This window comes from Poeciliopsis prolifica, unplaced genomic scaffold, assembly GCF_027474105.1.
Source record: "Poeciliopsis prolifica strain line A6 unplaced genomic scaffold, Auburn_PproV2 SCAFFOLD014, whole genome shotgun sequence".
Classification (NCBI taxonomy): domain Eukaryota; kingdom Metazoa; phylum Chordata; class Actinopteri; order Cyprinodontiformes; family Poeciliidae; genus Poeciliopsis; species Poeciliopsis prolifica.
Genome location: NW_026562389.1, coordinates 2,564,674 through 2,588,055, shown reverse-complemented (window position 1 = coordinate 2,588,055; position 23,382 = coordinate 2,564,674). Strand labels below are relative to the sequence as shown.

General features: G+C 37.4%; 1 protein-coding gene across 2 annotated transcripts in view; it reads left to right on the top strand.

Annotated features, from left to right (window-relative positions):
* Positions 1-23,382, top strand: part of efna5b (ephrin-A5b) — a 111,498-nt gene that overhangs the window by 71,837 nt on the left and 16,279 nt on the right. For both annotated transcript variants that reach the window (XM_055039123.1, XM_055039122.1), the window contains exon 2: positions 15,078-15,370. In XM_055039123.1, the coding sequence (XP_054895098.1) occupies positions 15,078-15,370 (293 nt within the window). The remainder of the gene's footprint in view (positions 1-15,077; positions 15,371-23,382) is intronic.

The following is a 23,382-nucleotide window of genomic DNA, read 5'->3' as shown; positions in this document are numbered from 1 at the left end:
AGTGATGGTAAAGAAAGTACAAAAATATAAAAGCACAGTTCAAACTATGAAAGGTCAGAAAGGTCAGCATCTTCCTTAACAAATATATATCTTAAAGCTTTTGCTAAGGGTAAGCAAATACAAGTGGACACTCTACTTAAAAAGCTATTAATTTATTAATTTTTCTATTTAAAACTATCAAAAAAATGACATTTCAGTACTGGAAACCTATATCAAATAGTCACCCCTGTTATGTAAAGATCTACATACGAATAAACATTGTGCCATACAGTAAGGTCACCCCCTACATTTACAGTGTGCTTGTAGCACTTATCGCCTGTGGCCCAGAACAAAGGCATGTCAAATATATTTCAGCTTGTTAAACAGAAAGAGTTCTTGCTTCGTCAAAATGGCTTTTTAAACAGGGCTGAATTGGGATCAAAGGCAAGGACAGCACTGACTGCTCCCACTACGGATTGTTTGATCCTGCAAGCTGTAAAAGAAAAAAAAAAAGCAGCTTGCTTCTTTTTCTGAGGAAAAAGTTCCACAATTCACAAAAAATAGACATGGACTGGTACTGGCACTTCTTATTTTAATCTATTTAGTTTGGAAAGTACCCTTTCCAAATACTTAAAAACTCACTCTCACTGCTGACATTTAGAATTGTTATAAAATAATTATTTAGTACTGCACATAATTTTATGGTAAAACTCAAAATAAACAGTGACTATACAAATTCCCATATAAATCTACAAGTTACAAACAGTTTTCAAAAACGTCCTTCACTTATTTTATTTTTCTTGAATAGATTAATATACAAAAAGTCATAATTCACAGTAGTGTGTACAGTGCTTCATATTAACATAAGTATAGTGAACTGAAAGATATGTAGACAGAGACCAAGGCCATAGAAAGATACGCTTTGAGAGCAGTGTAAGTATGTCAGCAAACCAGAGTTTACTTTTAAAGATTTATGTGCGTATTTTCATGTGCAGCCATATGTGTGTTTCTGTTTATACTGAATTCTGTGCAAGCTCATGTCTTTATTACACAGTGACCTTTTGGCCATATATATAACGCCAGCATGGCCCACTTTAAGAAACAGAGTCCAAGTGCCCGACACACCACTTAACCCCCTGCATGGGACCTTGACAGCTTCTCAATGGGAGACTGACCCTGAAGGTCCTGGAACTGCTTTGTTCATGCTAAAACTACAAACACACACAACTTGCTGCATAAATGCAGACGTGGCTGTGCATGCATGTGTACACTGTGTAGCAGCTAAAGCACCTTGTAACCTTTAACCAGCCATGAGAGGCCCATGTGACTTCTTTCTGCTGGCAAAAGTATTCTCTTGAAAGAAGAAGCTGCATCTGTGACTCGACAAACAAATGGAAAAAACACTAAGATATGCTTGAATTGCAGAAGAAATACAAAAATAAGAGGAATTATTTAAATGGAAGCTGCATTGTATTTAAATCCCAAGGCCGTGAGAGACCAAGACAGAGGAATCTGGAAAAAAAAGGATTGCTCTGTTTTATTCATTTTAGTTTCTGATTTCCTTTTGCTGAGAAACATAGTGGGTTGGGAAATGTTTTTAGTCATTTGGAAACGTTAGAGGTAATGCTAAAATCGTACTTTTCTAGAACAGGGGTACCAAACTCCAGTACTTGATACATGCGACCCTCAATCGGGTCATATTAATCATCCTAATATAAAATAATAAAAACAGTTCAAAATGTCTACTTTAATTGCATTGGTCTTGGTTTTACATTTGCATTGCAACTGCTTTCTCAATCAGCGATGTGATGTCTCGTCTACTCTAACAAAGGGGATAGGTGGTGGATAATGGCTAGAAGGGCATATAGAGTATGTAGTTCTTGAAGCTAAAGTAGGCTAAAATCAGCATTGCAGGGTGAAAGCTTTACAAAATCTGAAAACTTGAAACATCTTATGTCATCCTTAACTTTTATCTGTCTGAAAATTAGCTGAGGTGGTCCAGATAATGTGATTTGGGTCATTGACATATTTTTTCTTTTCACTAATATGCTATTTGGCAACAGTAGCAAGCCTTACACTGTAATTGCAAAGTTTTATTTGGGTACTTGCCAATATGATATTTATCACAGAATAATTTTCTTTTTAAAACTTTATTGACAAAATTATCAAGATTAAATTTTATGAGAAAACTTGCTGTCACATATCAATCGGCCGTTTGCACAAGCATATATAATTACGACATTGCTCAGTGAAGATGAGTAATACACTTTTATTTTGAGAATGCTTGGGGACAAACAGAATCAAGGAACCATGGGAGGGTTCAAACATCTTTCTGTCTGTTTAGCAAATGTACAACCTTCAATGTTGCACTTTACTCCACTCTTGTAATGCCTAAAGACAGCATCTGCTGCAAAATGAATGTTTCATGTATCCTCTCATTAAGTGAATTAAGTGACCTAGAGAAAATGTTTGTAGTAAAAGTCCCAGGAAGCTTTCCTAAATAGTTTTAACTTAATGTGAAGGGTTCTCAGTTCCTAGCTAAACATTTACAAACATTATTTTCTCAAACTACTCTCTTAAAGCTAATTTGAAAATTTCAAGGGGAATAGAGTCAGAGATCAAGCAATGTCCCTGGAACTAAAAGCATCCGGTGAAGGGCGAAATACAAAGATGGGGTTTACAAATGAGGAGGCATCTACATAAAAAAGATGTGTTGCCATTTTAGATTCACATAAATGGACGAGAATGACGTTGCTGATCTGAAAGTGAGTTTCTGAGGACTTTTGGTCTTGTGCTGTTTTCATCTTTCTTCAGTGAGTGTATCCAGAGCCAAATTATCATTAATCATGATATGTGTTTGTTTGGCATGCATTTCGACAATGCACAAGTTCAAAAAAGAATCAGGTTATTGTTCATAATAAAAATATTTATTGGTTACTGTAGAAGGTAAGGCCATCAGTCATCAGGTTGTTTGTTGCTTTTCTTTATGATAAGCCTTAATTCCTCCCATAGGCAATTAAAGGAGTCCCATTTTGTTCAAAGTGACAAAATAAGTGAAGATTGCAATATTTCAAGACAATAAATTTTCTCTAATATACATGCATATGAATTTTTTGCAAATTCATTTTCAACAGAGTGATATATTTACAGTTCACATACCTCTCCTCAATTTGTCGTCGATGACTTACGTTAGGACCAGTGATTGAACTTTTATGCCAACTATTACCATCATTTCCAAATCCAACATGTTTCCTTGCAATAAGAGATTAAAGTCTTAAAGGGCTTTCTCAGGATGAAATGCAAATCCCAGAAAGAGGACTGAAGGGAGAAAAGAATTGAGCAAACTTCATAGGAAGACAATGGCTTGACTATTCTTCACACAATGACAAAACAGATTGGGATTTGACATTATGGCCTAACAGTGCTTACTTGCTTGCTAATCTAAAATAAAAAAGTTTGAACATTGTTTTTTTTTTTTTTTTTTTCAATCAGCAGTCAATTTCTTGCTGAATTTCTACAATAAAGAGATGGTGAGATAAAAACAGATTTTTTGACTTCCTACTGTTCCTTTGCAAAGCGCTGCTTAAATACCTCTTTTTAAAGCTTCTGCATCCACTGGAGGCCTCACACTTTCTGCAGAAGCTCACATTTACAGTAGTGTAGATTATACAACTCTTAAGGGTTGAGAACTATGAAAAGAGGGCAAGGATTTCAAAAATGTACCGCTTTTATAACATCTTGTTACAGTTCCATGGCAACCCTCTGTGAAGGCCAGAATGTGTGCAGGTTATGTACTCCTTTATGTATTTATGGTACACATATTAAGTGAAAAAGACATTTTAGATATGTGCAGTGGTTTTGATAAAACAAGGAAGACTCTAGACTAGCTCATCCTCTTATCTTGTTTTCTGCACATTTACCTTAACAAAGAGGTGTTTTGTAAAATTGACTTCTTTAACTTTTACATCATGTTGTAATGTTATTCGCTCATCAAAAACATACCTGGAGAGTAGCTTTGATTATTTCATGGCTTTTTGGGGAATCCTTGGCTCTCTTGTAACAGTCTTTCTGGGGTGTTTAAACACTTGCTCTCACAAGGTGCTGCCTGTTTCTACAAAGCTCCTCCATGAAGCTGCTGTCTCTGGTCGAGCTTCTGCCTCGCAGAGCATCCCTATGCGTTTTCAGAACGTTTTATTTCTCAGTCCAATGCTTCTAAGAGCAATTGTTGAGGATATAGTGAGGAGTATTGCTGTGATGACGTCCGAAATGTGGAGTGTTGGAAAGAAAAGGAGCTTCTTAAAGAAATAGAGGCCCAATTTTATGGCACCATATTATTATTATTATTATTATTATTATTATTATTATTATTATTATTATTATTATTATTATTATTATTATTTTAATCATGTTTGATATATAGACTCTTTTTAGAACTGATTGGGAATGTGAGCGTATATTCTACTGAAGTACTGAAATCAGGCCGTTGCCAATTCAACCACAGGGAGGAGGCAGAGGAGCTGGATCTTTTCACAAATTATTTGTCTTATACTAACAGGATATAGTGACAGTTTTAACAAATATGTAAATAACATATTTTTATGAAAAGTACCTACTTTAGTTGATTTATTCCTTTTTTTTTATTTAGTATGTACTCTACATTTGAAAATGTTTTACATTTCTGTGAAGTAATCATAGTGTGTATCACAATTGCTGTGTTTTTCTTTCGGTGCAGTCACTGCTTTTTTAAAATTTTGTTTTAGCTTTTGCACCAAGGACTTTATGCAACGTCACTCACTGTTCAGAGAAGCAAACAACCTCAACCTGAGAATGTTTTGTTTTGTGCTTCCACACATGCAGCGCACCACATCAGCTCTAATGACTGCATCACAGTGGCAAGATCAAGTAGATCTGTGATTTTTGTGTGTGTTTGTCCAAGCTCCTGTAATCTGTTCAAGATGATCTACTTCCAATTCATGTCTCGGACCAAAACTTCAGCTCCATTACTATACATGGGATATTGCCCTCTTCTGTTTTCTCTTTCTATTTCTTTTTCTTTCTCTCTCATTTTCTCTCCCTATTCTCTCTCTCTTTCCCAGAAACATTGAGAGGACATGTTACACGATTCAGAGTTGTTTCATTGCTGCTGTTCTGTCCAAGCTGCCAAACACCCTGTCACCATAAAACAATGAGTTATGATTAATGGTCGTCCCATCTCACCACTCAGTGATACATGACTATTAATTGATGCTTGCTGCCTGTGTATGACCATGGAGAACTCACATGCTTCCAGAGGAAAGTGGGCCTCCACTCAGGTCCCAGTAAACATGTCAAAGTGAACGGTATTTACTGAGGGATTGAAGCGGGTTTGGGGCAGCCATGATTCACAGGAATGGCCCCAGGGCCTGACAGGATGTTGGGTGTGTGTGTGTGTCATTTTTCCCCCGACTCCCTTAGTGATGAGGGGAACACATAAAGAAATCCTTTTACACACAAATATACACCATGTACACACATGCAGTGGTTCACACTCCCAGAGTGAGTGCACATCAGTGTTTGGCAGACCAGCGAGTTCATGAGCTCAGAGGAAGTATCCGTCTGCCCTTTTTTCCCCTCCCCCTCCTGTTTTGAACTTAAGTTTCAGTATGCCGAAGCCCACTACATCAAACACTTACATTTCTGCACTTCATTCAGCACCAAAAGCAGAACAAGAACTTGTCTGTCACTGATCTTAATTCAGTGTCTCCCTGGGGCAAAATGAGCATTGACAGACAGAAATGGTAGAAATGAATATTGTTAGATCTTAGAGTCAATGGTGATGGTGATAGGATAGAGGGTGGAGGGGATGTTGAAAAGATGGAAAGGCTCTTGATGGGAGGGAGAATGAAACAGATTTGAGAAAGAATTTTCCTCCCTACAGACACTATATTATACCAGGGTGACCACCTGTTTTAAGCCTTGAGGTACACCATCCATAAAGCTACAACAGATGGACACAATAAAATGGACCGTGACCGGCAGATGTGGCCGTGTTTGTGCATTACACCAGACAAGCCATATAAATGTGAAAATATGCCCTATATGCATCTTACATACAGGCTGTTAGATGCATGATACTCAATAGCCCTGATGTTACCGTGTCCTGTCCGCAGTCTCCTCCTGACGTTGTAAGCCTATCGGCCATTTAGCCAGTCAGGAATGCAGCTGTCAACTAATACAACGCAGTGACATTCTCACATGTTCCTCCCCTGTCTGATCTCTTTCTCCCAGTAGCTGTCTCTCTCTGTCTCCATGATGTACTTGTCAAAATTTATGCCGCATATCCAGTTCTCATAGTTATAGTTTCTGACATAAATATATTTTGTTAATTTCCTAGAAAGTTTTCCCAAAAAAGTCAAGTTTTGGCTAGTAACTATTTTCCTGTAGCTATTTTGGATGTAAAATAAGTGTTTCTTTTACTTGATTGTCATTTTTAATGGATTTACATGTTTTGAAGAGTTAGAGAAAAGGGGCCTCTGTATCACATATTATTTTCACACAATCGAAACAAGAAGTCGCAAATTACTTGTCATAAATATACCTGTTATTCCATTTACTGCTTACTCCATTTCTTTGTGTATTCATCATTTTAAATAAGTGAGCTAACACTATTATTTTTAAGAAAGTCAGCCACTATTAAGCTGTGATAGAATGACAAACTGAATTATTTGAGCTGCAGAAGTCCTTTGAGTTGACCAATTGGTCTTTTTTATAATCAGCTCCAAGCAACGAATACAAGTCTAGTTTGATACATCAAACACATCAAGGCTAAGGACTCATTCAGGGTCACAGCCAACGCATTAATGCATAAATATAGGCAATATTTTAATTCCTTCTTACTCCATTAGATTAAAAATTGCTATTTGATATTTGGATGAAAATAAAAATTTATTTAGCTAAAACATGTTTTTAACTTTTATGAAACAAATTGTGGGAAGTTGTTAATGTTAAGCAATCCCGGTGGAAAAACAAGTCTGATGTCAGACCTGCAAAAACACAAGTTAAAATCTAAGCATACTATTTTCATGCTTAGATTTTTAGATAGGTAAATTGTTTAGTTAATTTTCAGAATTCATGTATGTCTTATCTACATGTTTTTTTGTTGATCTAGAACTTTTAGAGAACTCTAGAAAAAAAAAACTTCTCTTGTTTTCTTTTGCAGATATTTTGCAAATTTTATTTCTAAATGTACTATTCAAGGTTGCCTCAAAAGTTCTCAAGTATTTATTTACAAATGATTCACATTCAATAACATGTTTAGACCTCTAAACGTGTTAAGCGTCATTCAGTTAACTATTGTAATTATCATGCTATGCACATCCCAGGAAAGTGGTTTTGTCCTGTTCCCTGGCATTTTCTGCTGAAACAGTGAAAATGTTTTCTACAGTCAAAAAATTCTGAAATTGATGGATAGTGGAAATGTAATTTCGCAATCAGGATGATTGCGGAATGGAAATTTTATGGCGCAGTTGTCAGTTCTTTTTTTTCTACTTTTCTTCTCTTTTCACCAAGACATTCCTTTAGCATCAGTAATCAAAAGATAAATATCTGTTAGGGAGGTTAAGACCCTTTTTCGGTAATGAAATCAGGAAAATAAAGATTGACAAAGAGCAACAGGTTCTCTCTTCTCTCCCTCTGCCACTTTCCATCTGTCAGTGCATTCTTTCTTTCAGCTCCCCCTCTTTTTTATCCTCAGACCCAGACCAATCATCTGTAATTAGACAACTGTGCAAACTATATAGAGAAGTGTTTGCGATGTGTGTTTGTAGCGTATGTGTTGAAGGGTAATGAAAAGACTTTTGCATGTGCATGCATGACTTGGGTTCAGTTGAAGTTCATCTCCCCTCGGCTAATCTTGTGTTCCCCTCTGGATCAAAATCAACAAATGAGTCTTTATTTTAGCGGCATGTACACTTGCATGGGAAGCCGACTCAAAAACTGGGAGTGAAACAGCAATTTTCCGCAATTAAGTTCCAATGATTTTCTAGTTTGAGGTTACTGAGATTTTATGTATCGGCCAGCAAACGATGCCTGAGGATGTATGAATTTCAACAAGGACGACAAAATTCTGTAATGGATCTTATTTGGGGTCATGAATTGAATTAACAAGTGAACAAGAAAATACAGAATAGAACAGAAAAGGGCAGGGGCTAAAACATCACAGAAAACAGGAAAAACAGTTGCATTCACAGAAACAATCTCCTTTTCTTAAGCACTCATTGCAGAGTTTGTAATGTAAATATCTGTCAGCAGTGCTTAAGTGCTCATGTCTTGCTCTTGTTCTTGTCAAAATCTCTTAAGAGCATGAAGGAGTTTTGTCATAGTGCCTGCATTATTTGCCCACTTTGACTAAATATGACGTCATCAACCGTTTGCTGCAACACAGAAAAATATATGGCTCAGCTTAAAAAAGAAATTGAGGTAAATGTTTACATGGACTTTTTAAAAGTGGTTCCAACTTCATTAGGCTAATATTTTAGTCTTTTTAAATTAAACTTGCTTTTGCAACATTGAAAAAATAATCTGATCATTCATATTTAGTTTGGATTCCAAACCTGGTTGGATTTGCCTCCAAAAATGCCCAAATTTGTTATTGCAGAGAATTGCGACGATGCCAAAAGGATTCCATAAAAATTTTGGCATCACACAGTTTTTGTCAAATTTGTCTGAGAAGTGGTATTCCATGTTGATAATTTTCCATCCCACCAGATCCCAATGATCCTCTATTATATTGAGATCTGTTGACTGCAAAGGCCATGACATTGGAGAACAGAGAACTCATTGTCTTGTTCAAGAAGGCAGTTTGATATAATTTGAGCTTTGTCACACAGAGGATTATCCTACTTGAAGTAGCTAGATAGGAATAAAAATGGTCAGCAGAAATAGTCAGGTATATTGTAGGATTTAAACAATGATCAGCTGATTTTAGGGATCGAAAGTCTAGAAATAAAATGTACCCCACACCATTATACCACAGCAGCAGCCTAATTTGTTCATGCAAAGCTGGATGGATCCATGATTTTATGCTATTTGTGCCAAATTCTGACAAGCTGACTGTAAGTTAACATATTTCCAAACTGTCTTGGTTCAGTTTCTGTTTGTATCTGACAGGAGTAGAATCCAGTGTCTTCTGCCGCATCTCATCTGCTTCAATGTCGTTGAGCTGCACGATAAATGTATTGAACCACAATCATTATCATAATGTAGATATGCACTGAGTTGCTATTTTTTGCTATGAAGCAATGAGATACCTACACTGAAAACCAAGCTACTCAAAAGCTTTGAGTTTTTAAGTTAAAAATAGCCTCCCTTCATATTGACTGACCTTTTAAGATACTTTGTCAGCCCAACAATATATGTTCATGCATTAAAAATATATTTTCATTTACCGCTTTTAAGCCTTTTCTTGCCAACTCCCTGAATGTGTTTGCAGTGAGATGTTTTTGCTAAATAAAAAGAGAAGAATTTATCGGATTAATGTATCAATGGTTGGTGTTAGAAGGTGGTCTATATGTGAGTGACTCCATCAAGTGGTGGTATTTACAGTGATACTGTGCCTTGGCAACACATTGTGAAGTTCCTCTTCCTCACCTCCGTTGAATCTCACTTATTCAGCTGGTTAGAAGGCTGGAATTGCTCCACGGCTCTGCCTGCCACAGAGCTCCCCAGTCTTTCTCTTTCACTCAGGTTATCTGTCTTTTCCCGTCCCCCTCGCTCTCTGTCTCCAGCCACTGATGCTCGGCTCAGAGAAGTAGCTGATGGGACCGCGTGTGAAATGCAGAGGCCCCGGTGTGTGTTTGTCTCGGTTAGTGTGTGTGCCCCTGGTGCACGCACTGCAATGTCACTGGGCTGTGTAATTGAAATGGAAATGAGCCAATCAGTGACTGCAGTGGTGTGCCACCTTTCGCTGCATTCACTCCACTGTTCCAGCTCTGCCAGACTCACTCTGTTTGTAACTCTGAGCAAGTTTATGTGTGGGAGCTGACAGTACTTAGCTCCTAAGTTTTCACCCAAAAAGCCCTGTAGAGTTGGCGGTGGTGTGAAAATGCCACCATTGGTCGATAGAAATGATGTCCCCCTCACTGACAAACACACACGCTGCGTCTGGCTGATTTTTCCATCTTTGTGTTGTGACCTACAGCTTATTGGGCCAACTGTGGCATAACGAAAACATGTAATTATCACCATTTGACAATTAGCCTCTCATCCAAGTTCTGCCCCTAATTACCTATTTAACTGCTTGAGGGTGTCCGCTGTCAATCTTTGTTGCTACAGTTTCTCACAAGAATGCGAACAATTGCTGCCAGAAGTATGCCGTAAACTCCAGAGATCTGACTGTGGTTTGGGTGGAGTGTGTACATGTGTGTGGCGTTCAGGGGGAGGGAATTGGGTAACTTCGCAAAAAACTCCACATGGATTTTTTTTTTTTTTCTCTCCTTGAACGTACTTTAGTCCTGTCTCTAATTTGGAAAGCTCTTTTTTTCCCTGGACTGAGTCTAAGGATTTTTTTTCTTTTACAATACTCAGAGGAGCTGCTTTTGGAAAAAAAGGGAATACAAGAATAAATCAAACTGAACACTTTTATGGACTAAAAATGAATTTGGGCATCATGATAATTTTGTCCGATGAAATCCATTTTTTTCCTCCCAAATGCCACTTTTTTTGTTTTATTTTCACATTTCATTCACTCTTTCAGAAAAAAATACACTATGCTAATGGCACTTCATTCGTTCAAACCACAAATGAATTATTCTAATCTTTCAAACACTTGTTGAAGTCTCAGGGAGAGAAAGTCAACACAACTCGTAAAACCTTTTTTGCGACCATGCTGTCTCATCTGGCAAAACAGTTTTTTGATCATAACACTTTTGGGTCTTAAACCTTGCATGTTCTGGAGTGCTTACGGAGATAATGTGGAAAATAATAGATTGTTTTAGCTCAATAAAGAGTCATAGTCAAGGCCAGTGAATGTATGTGAAAAGTCAGACTCCTGGGGCTTTATTTCACTGCAATCTTAAAATAACTGATTTTGTAAAAGTATATTTGAAATGCTACATGGAGCATGTCTGCTGAGTAACAGACCCTCTCCAGGTTATATCACCATGTAGTGGGACTGATTAAGCAGCTAAAATATGCTTGTTATATTCCTGGATTTACATTTTATAGGGTTTCCTCAGGTTTCTGTATAACCTGAGTAAGTTATTTATAAATTTAAAATCACATAAATTAGAAAATGTATAAAGTTGTATCAAGTTTATAAATTTCAGATGAAGATTATTAAACAGGCCAAGTTTTAGTGGTTTGTATGTGCAGCACAGTGGCTGTTGTATGTTTGAGGAACTTGTCTGTTTTTGAGTGAAAATCTGTTTCTTCTCTCTGCTGAAAAAGCGGGGAGTGTTTGTACAACTGCAGCAGCCGATTAAGTCTCAAATTGCTACAGATGAGACATGGGCTGCATCTGAAACTGCCACATTAGAACCACCATAATAAGATGTTTATGGGAACAATGAACAAAACAAATCCATAACATGCAAGATTTTCTCTAAGTGGACTTGACCGCTCACACTACCAGGACATGAACATGCAGTTTTAGGGAGAATCTCCCAAAAAGATGGATGTAAGGTTAGAGAAATCCTGGACACATATTCACAGAGAGACTGGCAGTAGAATCAGCAGTATTGCTGTCTCCTCTTTGTGACCTGCCTTGTCTTTTGGAACCAGATTCTTTCACTTCTCCCCACCTCATGTCACTTTCCCACTCTCACTCTTTTTCTTACTTTATGCCATTAGCAGCTTTTGGCTGTCTCACTGCTGCTCCTTTGCCAATTTTATTTATTTATTTTCCTGGCAGTTCATTCAACTGATAACACAAACCCGATACACGCTTGTGAATGCTCATCAGGTGTAAGGTGGGTGTGTTTGCCGCAGAGGTGTCACTTTGTGTGTGTGTTTGTGAGGCATGTTACAAATGCCTGTCCTGTCCCTTTTTATGAGCTCACTCACCCAAACATCCTCTGGCTCATTTGCAGTCAGGGCCACCAGCTATTATTCTGACTGCTGAGGCACACAGAGAAGGCCAGCTAAAACATCACACAAACATACATGCATGCATTCTCGCTGTAATTCTCATGCTGTCTCTTGCTCACACACGCACATCCACGCAAACAGTGTGTGCACTAACACAGAAGCTGGGCCAAGCGGATGGGAGGATGTGAACATCAAGTCGGTGACATTTTGAGGCAGTAAGAGAGATGCATGGCTCTGCCTGGACCTCCATAGACATGTTTTAAATGAAATGTTACAGATGAGTTCCTCACTGCCTCGGCTGTAAACACCCTTACCCTTGTATTTACCCTACACGGGTAAACTGAAAGAGGGGAACAAAAAAAACTTAACATGGCTCATGCTCATATATACACAAATGTGTATTAATATACAGAGCAGGGCCTGAGGAACTTGCATAATGACAATAATGAGAGATGGCTTGGCTCAATTTGTAGATTGATTGTTGCATTAAGCATTCCATTATACAAACATTCAGATGAAGTGACAAGTGAGCACAACCGGCCCATATTCTGCTCAAATTGCTATTTGATCCTCAGAACAAGTGAATTCGGGTCGTGCTGGATCTCTGCACTGGGATACGCTCCCGCCGATCTGCAGCCTGCATCCAGAGTGGTTTTGCAGAACTTAATGTTTATTTAGAATACCAAGAGGACATTCTGTACACTCACCAACTTCTTAATTAGGTAAAATTTACAAATCACCCAGTCATATGGCAGCAATTCAGAGCATTGAGGCATCTCAATGTGGTGAAGGCAACTGGCGGAGCATCAGAATGAGGGCGAAAGGGTATTTATGTTGTTCTGAATGTGCAAACCACATTCATGGTTGCTCATCCAATTCCTTGTTGACATCAGAATAGAATTGACTGACTATTTCAATGTGATAGAAAGGGAATATTTCCTCAAATAACTATTTGCTATAGCCAAGTTTGCAGGGTACTGTTTCTGGGTGCACCACATGCCAAACTTTGATGCAGATAGACGACAGCAGAAGGAGACCACACAGGACTCCACTCCTGTAAGCTTAGAACATGAAACCTGAAGCTACAGTTTAGGCTCCACAAAACTGAACAATCACAGATAGAAAGACATTGACGGGTCCGATGAGTTCCCATGTCTGCTGCATGTTCAGGGTCAGAGTTTGCCAAGAACCTCTTTCATCAAGGAAGGAAGGACTTAGTTTGCAACTATAACACAAAAGAATCATAAGTAAAATCTTGATATACAAATACTTTTCCAATCTCGTATTTCTTTTTTGGATAAACTCCCACAGCATTTTTAAGAGTAATTTGTCGAATCAAACAGAAAGCAAATAAGTGAAAGATGAAGGAAATTATGACATTATAATGTATATGTTTATCAACTGCATCTGAGGATGTTTGAAATATTTATTGAAAAATCAATAAATATTTTCCCTTCTGGTGTAATTTTCACTATCTTGTGAGGACTCATTAGCATGCCTTAGTTCTTTACACCATAAATCTTGAAGCTTTGGAGTTTATAGGATAAAATTATTTATGTTTCTTGCTTGCTCTGCATGTAATTAGAGCACTTGTAGAGTTTCTTCAGAGTTTTTTAAACTTCTTGTAACCTTATTGTCTTATAACGTCAAAGGGTGGCTCTGAAATATTAAGTCATGTCTCCTGCCTTGCTTTCAGTTAGCCTCAGATAACAGATATATTTAGTATGTCTCTTGAGATCAGAATAGGACGGAAAAGCTTTTTTTTTTGTGAAACCCATATATTCATCACATATTATTATATATCTAAAATATTTCAGTTTTTTTTTCATGATTAGCTATTGAAACTCTCCAATTCTTATTTATTTTTCAACAAATAAGAATGTTGCTTGAGATTGATTCAAATTAGATTTTTAATATAAAAAACAGTATGTCCATACACTGAACAGAATATGCACTAAGTACTTCTTCTCTAATATTTTGTTCCTTTTAGAAAAATTATTGCATCAATGGAGTGAGGCTGTGGCTGTTTTTGTTATTTTTGCTAATTTTCTACTGTATATTTTTCCTTCCACTAAATATTCCATTAACATGCTAGAATGCAGCACTGTGTAAACCACCAGTTTAATTAGCAATGACCTCAAGAATAAAAATAGATGCAATATGTTCATAATGGTGTTACTTAATCTTTATAGTATCTGAACTTTTAATTTACTGCCATGAACCTGTACACTTGACAACTCTGTACATACCAGTCATAGCGTGTTTCAACATTACAGTCTGAGGAATGTGAAATGAGGAAGATGTGAAACATTTTTGCTCAGTAACCAATAAATGACCAATACATGAAAAAATGAAAATCCCTCCTTGATAAACAGGAATATGATCAACACTGAAACAGCTCTAATTCGGTCCACAGATGAGATGTCAGTTTGATGGGGGACAGAGAAGAAATAGTCTCTGTGTGTGTGCTGACGGTGACAGCGTGTGGCCTTTGATGAAACTCCCTGTACATATTGCAACCCTGTAACCCTGCACAGCCTGTTCTAGATCATTGCTGCTGTAAAGATGCTTCACTGCGCAGCCCTCAGAGACAGCTTGGCTCCGTATTTTTCCTATCGTGACATTTACGGACTTACCATTCTGCAATCCTGTATCCTTCTGACCAGGTCTATTTTACACTCACTTTTTTTTTTCAGTAGCAACCTCAAGTAAACGTTTTCATTTTCTTCAGAGATCTAAAAATCTGTTTACTTGCTAGGATATTTTCTCTGGGCCAGATCCTCGTTTGCTATGATTTAGATGGAATGCGGTGGTATGTGTGAGTAAATACGTATTGCAGGACAAAGATTTATAGATAAACCAACTCATCTAAAGCTATTGGACCACAAGAATGAGTGTGCATGTGCTTATAAATGTTTCACGTACAAAAGGATATAAAAGGAGTTTGAGTTTATTCTGAATTCAAATGCAGTTTGAAAATGTTCAGGCAACTTTTAAAGCACATATGAACCCTTTCTGTTCTTCTTCTCATCCAGGTTCCACCGTGGTGATTATCACATCGATGTGTGCATAAATGACTACCTGGATGTCTACTGTCCTCATTATGAGGACTCCGTGCCTGAGGAGCGGACAGAGCGCTATGTTCTCTACATGGTGAACTATGATGGCTACAGCACATGCGACCACACCGCCAAGGGCTTCAAGCGCTGGGAGTGCAACAGGCCGCACTCCCCCAACGGGCCGCTAAAGTTTTCAGAGAAGTTCCAGCTCTTCACTCCCTTTTCTTTGGGCTTCGAGTTTCGACCAGGCAGAGAATATTATTACATCTGTGAGTACCTGCCATCCTTACTCACAGAGCTTTGACAAAGGAATTATAACATTTTGTCACATTAACCTTTGATGTATAATTAATTTTTTGTTTAATTTCTTTGGTAGAGAAACTCTAAGTAGAGCATTAATTTGACTTTGAAGCACAAGAATACATGGTCTTTAATTTGGCAACAACAAATAATCATGAAAAATGGGGTGTGCATTTGTTTTCAAGGCCTTTTTGAACAAACAGCATCATGAACAAACAACATTTCAACCCTCACATACATTTATAGAAGTGAAAAATATGAATTGACATAACGTAACTTGACCTGACTGTCAAAGTTGCACCACTCTTCCCAGACTTAAGGTTTCTCAAAGGCATACTATTCCTCAGCCCGAATTTCTGTGTGCTCAATGCAGAGCATTGAAAGTGGCATGGCAGCGATCCTAGCAAATGCTTCAGCCAAGCTTTTCACACCATTCCTGTTGCTCATAGAAAACTCTTTTTCTTCCCTAAAATGGATGTGGAATTCATAGGGGAGTCCAAACTGAGACAGTTTGAAAGTTACAGCTCACTTTCTCCAGCTGCACAAAACCACATCTCAAAGAGGAGGGCCTGTCCGTCCGTCTATATTCTGCATTCATTCTCTGCCTCCTGTTCTGCTCTGTGGTATATGTTACGTCGTCTGCTTCTTTGACAGTGGAACTGAGCCAAACTGAGTTCATCTAAAGTTAAAACTCCTGGGAAATTAGGTTTTATCAAAGCCAGGGTAATGGAGTAGAATGGAATGGAGCTGTTTTCCCCCACCACAGACTACACCCACGGTTAGCCAGAGGAACCACTGTCAGGTGATGTGTTTGCTGCTGTGTCTTTACAACACATTGGTCTCAAGAATATCTTGATTATTGCAAAATAGATGTAATGCTTGATTTTAGAGCGCACGTGTCAAACTCAAGGCCCACAGGTCAAATCCAGCCCCTATAGTTATTTAAACTTTGAGAAGCAGTGAAACTTTGATACTTTAACAGTTTATCAGTACCAGTAGTTTTATAAATACATTCTACCACAACTGGCCCCAAGAGGACATTAATGATCTTAATGTAACCTCAATAAAAATTAGTTTCACAGCCCTGACATGGAGAAAGTGACAAGGAAAGGAAAAGGTTATTTAGGAGTATCATAGTAAATACAACACAATACAGATGCAAGAAATATTTTCAGATTTTTATTCTACAAAAACACTAAGGGAAACCCATGTATCATTTTACTTTCGCTTCACAGCAGTGCACTACTTTCTCTAGGTCTATCACATTAAATCCCTATCAAGTATGTTAACGTTTGTGGTTGCAATTTCACACAATGTGAAAACATTCAGGATGTATGGTGACTTTTGCAAGGCACTGTAGCTCAATTACCTTGCCTGCTTCCTTCACATTTTTCCCTCGTTATTTTTGAAAACTGAGCCAAAACTCTGATCTGCTTTATAAATTGGCACCTTTCTTTATGAAGCAGTTAACCTGACAGCCAGCCAAGAGCTCTGCGCTGTATTTATTTCATGTTTTGCTCTTTGACCATACTCTGCTGTAATTCATAGTTGCGAGATGAGGTGTGCTAAGTACATCAAATCCCACAGCTCTCTCAGTGGTGTGTCTCCTGTGTATGGCTACAAACCAGTCTGTATCTTTCCTCTCTGTCCTTTCAAGAACCTGATGTTTGCTCCATTTGTCTGTTATAAGGTAACCAGATTTTCTTCGGCTTTTACAGGCAATTTGCAATCCACCAAATGAGATGGGGGTTGAAATGAAAGTCTCGCAATTTGGGAGCATGGATAGGTGTTAGTGTACAGTTATAAAATTTTTCCTCTCCTCCCCAAAGTCTCCAACATTTTTTTTTCCATTTCTGTTGAGAGATGCTTGTCCTAAGGGCTAGATTAAATTACACTGCGACCGACAGGGTTTCCATGGAATGCATCCATTCCATTTTGCCATAGTCTGCCATATTGGTTTAGTGGCCTGCGGCTTCATTGGCTATTGAATGATTCTAGTGTATAGCCTTGCTGGCTACTGTTGCGGATATTAAAGTCATCCACCATGAAGCCATCTGACGTGATATTCCACCTGCCTTTTTGTCAGACTTGGTTCCTCATGAAAAGCTAAGGAGATAAATCTGATGGATTGGACAATCACTTTAGAGGACAAAATGTAAAGCTGAAGGAGGAATATTGGAAGGAAATGACATTACAGTATCCGCCAATTCATCTGCAGGTTTTATCTTCATCATCCACCACCTTCATTGTCAGGCCTACTCTTGTAGTTTATGAGAATGTTTCATCACCTTACATAAACCCGAAACCCAATATTTGCATACAATGGCTGTCAATATATCAAGCTACAGGTTTCCTGTTTTAGCTCTGCCAGTAATAAGTAAATGCAATTATTTCTATTTGCTAAAAGCAAGAATAACCAGAGACAGAAAGTTTTAAAAGTTAGGAATTTCCATATAGTACATCGTATTTGGTAGACTTGCTTTTTAAACTGAATGAATGAGCTCAGACATATTGGGTATCTTTCCACAGGCTTCTCTCAAAAAATTGTTATTGTTTTGATAAATTAAATCAAATTATTAAATTACAAAAAATGATCAAAATTCAATTACAACACTTTTTTTCAAAAGGGAAATACCTGATTACTGCATAATATTAATCTGTCTAATCTTTTCAGGGATTACATATTTGGCATGGTATTACTATAATAGGGTTCTAGAGAACACAAAGAACCAAGCTGAAAACACTGACTCAGACTCAATTATCTTTTGTCACTAATCCTACAAAAGTGAGGATGTCATTTTTTCTTTTTTATTATTTCTTTTTTAAAATCAGAAATTTTTGTTAACGACAATTTCTGTTGCTTTTAAAAGTGAAGATAATGTGATGGTTTAGAAAGTTACTAAATTAATTTATATTACATCAATTATAGTCACATTTATGGATGTACTAAGTGGATGCACACTTCTTCATTGTGGATGTCATGGAAAAAGGAAAACAAATCAGCCAGCATATCGGAAATAGAATTGTGGTCATCCACAAGTCTACTTCATCATGGGTATAATTTCCAGAATGTGCAATATTAATCTGTTCAAACAATTATATGCACTAGAAACACCATGGGAATGTCTATTCATTATGTAGTTCAGCTATTAGATAGATTCTCTATTCCAGATGACGTGTTTTGTTGCAAAATGTGTATTTCTACCCCAGAACAAAAGACCATTAACTTAAATCTGTAAGACATTGTCATCATCAATAATGAAACAAGCCTGGTACCAAAGATTCAAAGATAAACCCACTAAGGAAAAAAGAAAACAATCAGTACTCCGTTACACCCATTCTGTCGAGACAAATGGGACAAAATTATTATTTAAAACCAGAGCTGATTTTTACTGTTAGGACATTAATCTTTTCCTCATCTATATTAACTTTCTGTAGCCAAATGACTAGGGGGAAACTGAAAAGTGAAAACTTTGTCCTCCCCAAGAAATTAAGATGTCAAAACAATTTCCAGCAGAAAAAAATATCCACTAATGCTGCTTTGTTGTTATCTGCTGCAACAACAAAAATGGCTTAATCAAAGAGTGCAGGACTCAGGAAATTCACACAAATGGAGGTCATTTTTTATATTTTTTTGTATGTGTCAGCTTTTCGTCTTTGTCTGAGGCAGCTAATTGGAGATAATAAGAGCAGTAGAATTGGATAGGAGCCTGGATTTCTTGTGGACAACACTGGCTTCCCATTAGATCAATGCAAAAGGGAAAGACTTAACAGAAAAGTACAAAAAGAAGGTAAAATTTGACAGATTTGAGGATATCCAAAGATGAAAGTAATCTGGTTCCATATGCAACTAATTCAGCAAATCACAGCATTAGTCGTGGGTGAGTTACAGCTCTGAAGAGTCTGTCCATATCAGTCACAGACGTGATATGTGAGGACGGTGTGAAAACTTGGGTCATAGTTCACAGTGCATTCTCGGTTTAAGTGAAATCCGCCTTGCAGAACGCTGACGGGAGCACATTTTTCTAATACGGCCAGAATCCACAAGATTGTATTTGAACGATTTTAATCTGAAAAGGGCAGAAATCCAATATCAGTGGCAGCTCACTGCGAGGGATGAGTGAGAGGAGTTATGGCGTCTTTAGGCATATAAGATTTGTGGAAAGCAGGAAACGACTTGCTGTGATCCTCCGGTGGCAGATTGCCAGCTGAAAGCGTGTTTTCTCACTGACTGATTCGCCTGCCCGCGTGGACTGGAGGTGCTTCTGGAACAATCAATAACACCTCTGTGTACCTATGAAGTCCCAGGGATAGTCTGAGGCTGATACCAAATGATCTCCTTCTAAACGCTCATCAAAACCCAGAGGGCGGTGATGAATCTGCCCACCTTAGATTATAAAATGAAAAAACATTCAGTGAGGTTTAAATCACTCTGGAGATGACTGTGGGCCAATATCCCTGTTGAAGAGGCATATGCCAGGAATCTGATGGTATAACCTTGAGGAAAATACCACAGTTTCACTGTATTACAGTATTTAAATAAAAATGTGAAACTAAAATGTATGACATGTTTGACAAGGCTTTTATTTTAGCCTTGTCTGAGTGGCCATCATGCATCACTGGCTGTTCTTATTTTTTTTTTGAAACAGTGGACATAGTAGTCCACTGTTCTGAAGAAATGCTTCAAGTGCAGTAATTATTTAAATAGACACAAATATCTGCCTGTTTTAACATTGTAGTAAGTTTTTCTTGATTGTGGATTGTGGAATGCTAATTTGCAAAACATGACAAAAAATTCTGCAGGAAACTGGAGCTAATATCTGAGTCTGAGTTTGATACCAGTGACAGTGTACGTCGATGTGTAAAAAACTGAAGGACTGGTCTATTCTAGAGGTAATGATTGATGAGCTGAGGTTGTTAAGGGTGATACGGATGCAACAGTATCTGAAGATGTTGATGAAACTCAGGTATGGTTACCTGACAGAGGTCATAGAGAGAAGCAGACAAAAATAACAACCCTGAAAACTTTAAAAGTTTCTTAGTATCAGAGCCATATTTTTGTGTTTGTTAGTTGCACAGACAGATTGTTTTAATTAAATTGTGTAAACATTTCAGTTCTACTCTTGAGCAGATTCTTTTGAACACATTTATGCTCATGTCACGCTTTTTATTTTAGGGAAGTTATGATATATAATTCTGGCAGTGCTAAAATTGTAACTTTTTATAATCTTGGAAAACCTTCATCTTAATACTTTTTCATAAGCTCTTATTCAGCTTCCACAATAAAGCTCAATGTATTCTTCAAAACAGAGACTAAAGCTGTTGTTGATCATAAATCCTAAAATGTTCTTTGCCCCTTGAAGCTGCTCTCAAGGGAAGAAACACGTAGAGGATGGAGCAGGGAGCAGCAGAAGGAAAATGGCATTAATGGACAAATGAAATAGAGGCAAGGGGGGATGGTGTATGCAGCCCTGTGTTTTGTCGGAGCTCTGGGAGGCTAGCTAATAATGATAAAGAGTCAGAGCTGCTCCATTTGTGGTCCGAGGAGGGAACCTGCATATGGACACCATCATAACTCAGGCCTTTCATCCGTTCAGATGAAAAATCTACCCTGTCATCAGCACTCAGAGATGATCTGACTACATGGACACACTCAGACGGGTACACATGCACTCCTTTTATTTTAGGCAGGCACATGGAATCAGCACACGGCTGCCTCGAAAGCCTTGTTTTATTCCCAATAGATGGATAGGCTCTCCATCACCTTTGTTGCCGCTGGTTACAACACCATTACTTGTCCTGTGTATTCATCTCATCTCGCTTTGAATGTTAGGACAGCTTTTACAACTGTAAGGACTGTAAATAGAACTGAACATATAACAACATTTGACATCAAACTGAAGCATACAGAATGAAGAGAGGACATTCTAAATAATAAATCTAAACTGTTGCATTTAGTACTTTGGAAACCAATGTTTGCTAATAACGTTCAGTGTCCTGGGAAAATAGAGCATTGCAGTGAATTAATGGATAAATTAAACCAACAAAACACTAATTTAAATATTTCATCTCTTAATACGTGCAGAAAACAGAACTTATTTGGGTGGAGAAAAGTCAGCAGGCATTAAACAGAAGCCTTAAAAGTCTAAACTGGTTTTGCACAGAAAGCAGCAGGTGACTGTTGATTGTGAATTAGCAACAACACAGAGCCCATCAGGACCTTTTGAAAGCTGTCAAATGTTATTAATCTAGGAATAGCTTCCACAATACCCAGCACTTTTACAAAACAGCATGGATTTCCACCAGGGACTATCATGAGTTTTTGAGAAAGAATTGGTACTACAGACTTCCGAAGTTGAATTCTCCCTTTACACCAAACATCAAAAAAGCATTGTCCCTTTAAACTTGATATCTGCTTTTCAAACATGTTTACCAATAAAACTCTGAAAAGTGTGGCATGCATTCATATTTACCCCATTTTATTCTCATACAGCTAAATACAATGAATACCACCAACTGCGTTCACAAGTTATCCATTTACTAGTAACATGGAGAAACTCTGGAGGAGCTGCAGAGATCCACAGATTCAGAGAAAACATATGTTGTGAGGGTTACTATTAGTTGTAAATTGATTTTGAGCATAAACCTGGTGTTTATTGCAGGGTGACAAGAAAAAAGGATGATAAACATGCAAAGGAAGGTTCTCTGGTCAAAAAAGACCAAAACTAAACGCTTTGGCTTTCGAAATATGTATATTCAAAATGTTATATGTGGCAGAAAACTTATATCTAACACCCTTGAACATGAACAAACACCATAATCAAACCAAATTAACACATTAAGAAGACTTTTTAGCCAAACAACTTAAAAATACATAATTAAAAGTAAACTTTCAAAAGTATGTCATTATATTCATGTTTGCTAAGACTAAATATCATTATGGCTCTTTTATGCATTATGCAAAAACCATCTTAAATATGTCAGACTGTTTATGCATATTGTGTTAATATATTAAGAATTCAAGTCCAAGAGGATCTAAAATAATTCCTTCTAGAAAAGAATCAACAGTAAGCTGAGACCAGTACAAGTTAATTGGAGTTTTAAAAGTATCTTATTTGAAAAATAAATTGAAAACAGTTTTTTGCTGGTTAATCCAATAAAAGACCGTAAAATAAGTTATGGCGCACTTGTTGACAGCACTGTTGTAGGCAGGCAAAAGAGAAAACTCTCTAATCAAGTTCATTGCCAACATAGTAGTAATAACTCTGCCTGCCAAAGAACCAAAGAGCTATGAAAAACCAACAGATCAGAAGAAAACCGGGGGCTGCTGAGGCCAAGGCTCCTCTCATGCTGTTAAGATTTATAACGTACAGCTGATTATCATTAACTTCTGCATAAAAAATATATGAACGCAGTGTATATGTTCTTTTTTGATTAAACATTTGACACAATTTATGTAAACATTTTACTACAAAGATGGGGAGAGTATCCTTCCATTTCATTCTGACATGATTGCTCTGAGATCAGGACTCTGTGAGGGTGAAAACATATTTTTTTGTAAATCTTTTTTTTCATTTTGAAATTCTTTTTATTGTTTTTCTTTATGGTTATAATTTTTCACATTTAAAATGCATCACAGACTTGCGCAAGTTTTATTTGTTATCTACTTATATTTAATTTGTTGCGGGGTTTTTTACTTCGTATTTTCTCTTTTATTACAGAACAGTTTTTCTCATTTATTTTGTGAGTGGATATTTAGTTGTACTTTGATTCTGTTTGAAGCCCTCAATTCAGCAATAAAACATTATTATTTACAATTATATATTATTGTGTGGTAGTTTAAAAAAAAAAACTTTCCCATGGATTAACAAAGGAGCACATGCAATTTGAGTGTATGAACAAGAGTGCGATGATGACTTTAAGAGTTCTTGAGCTTTCAATCACTCCCTTTTCAACTTAAGAATGACAAGACAAAGAGAAA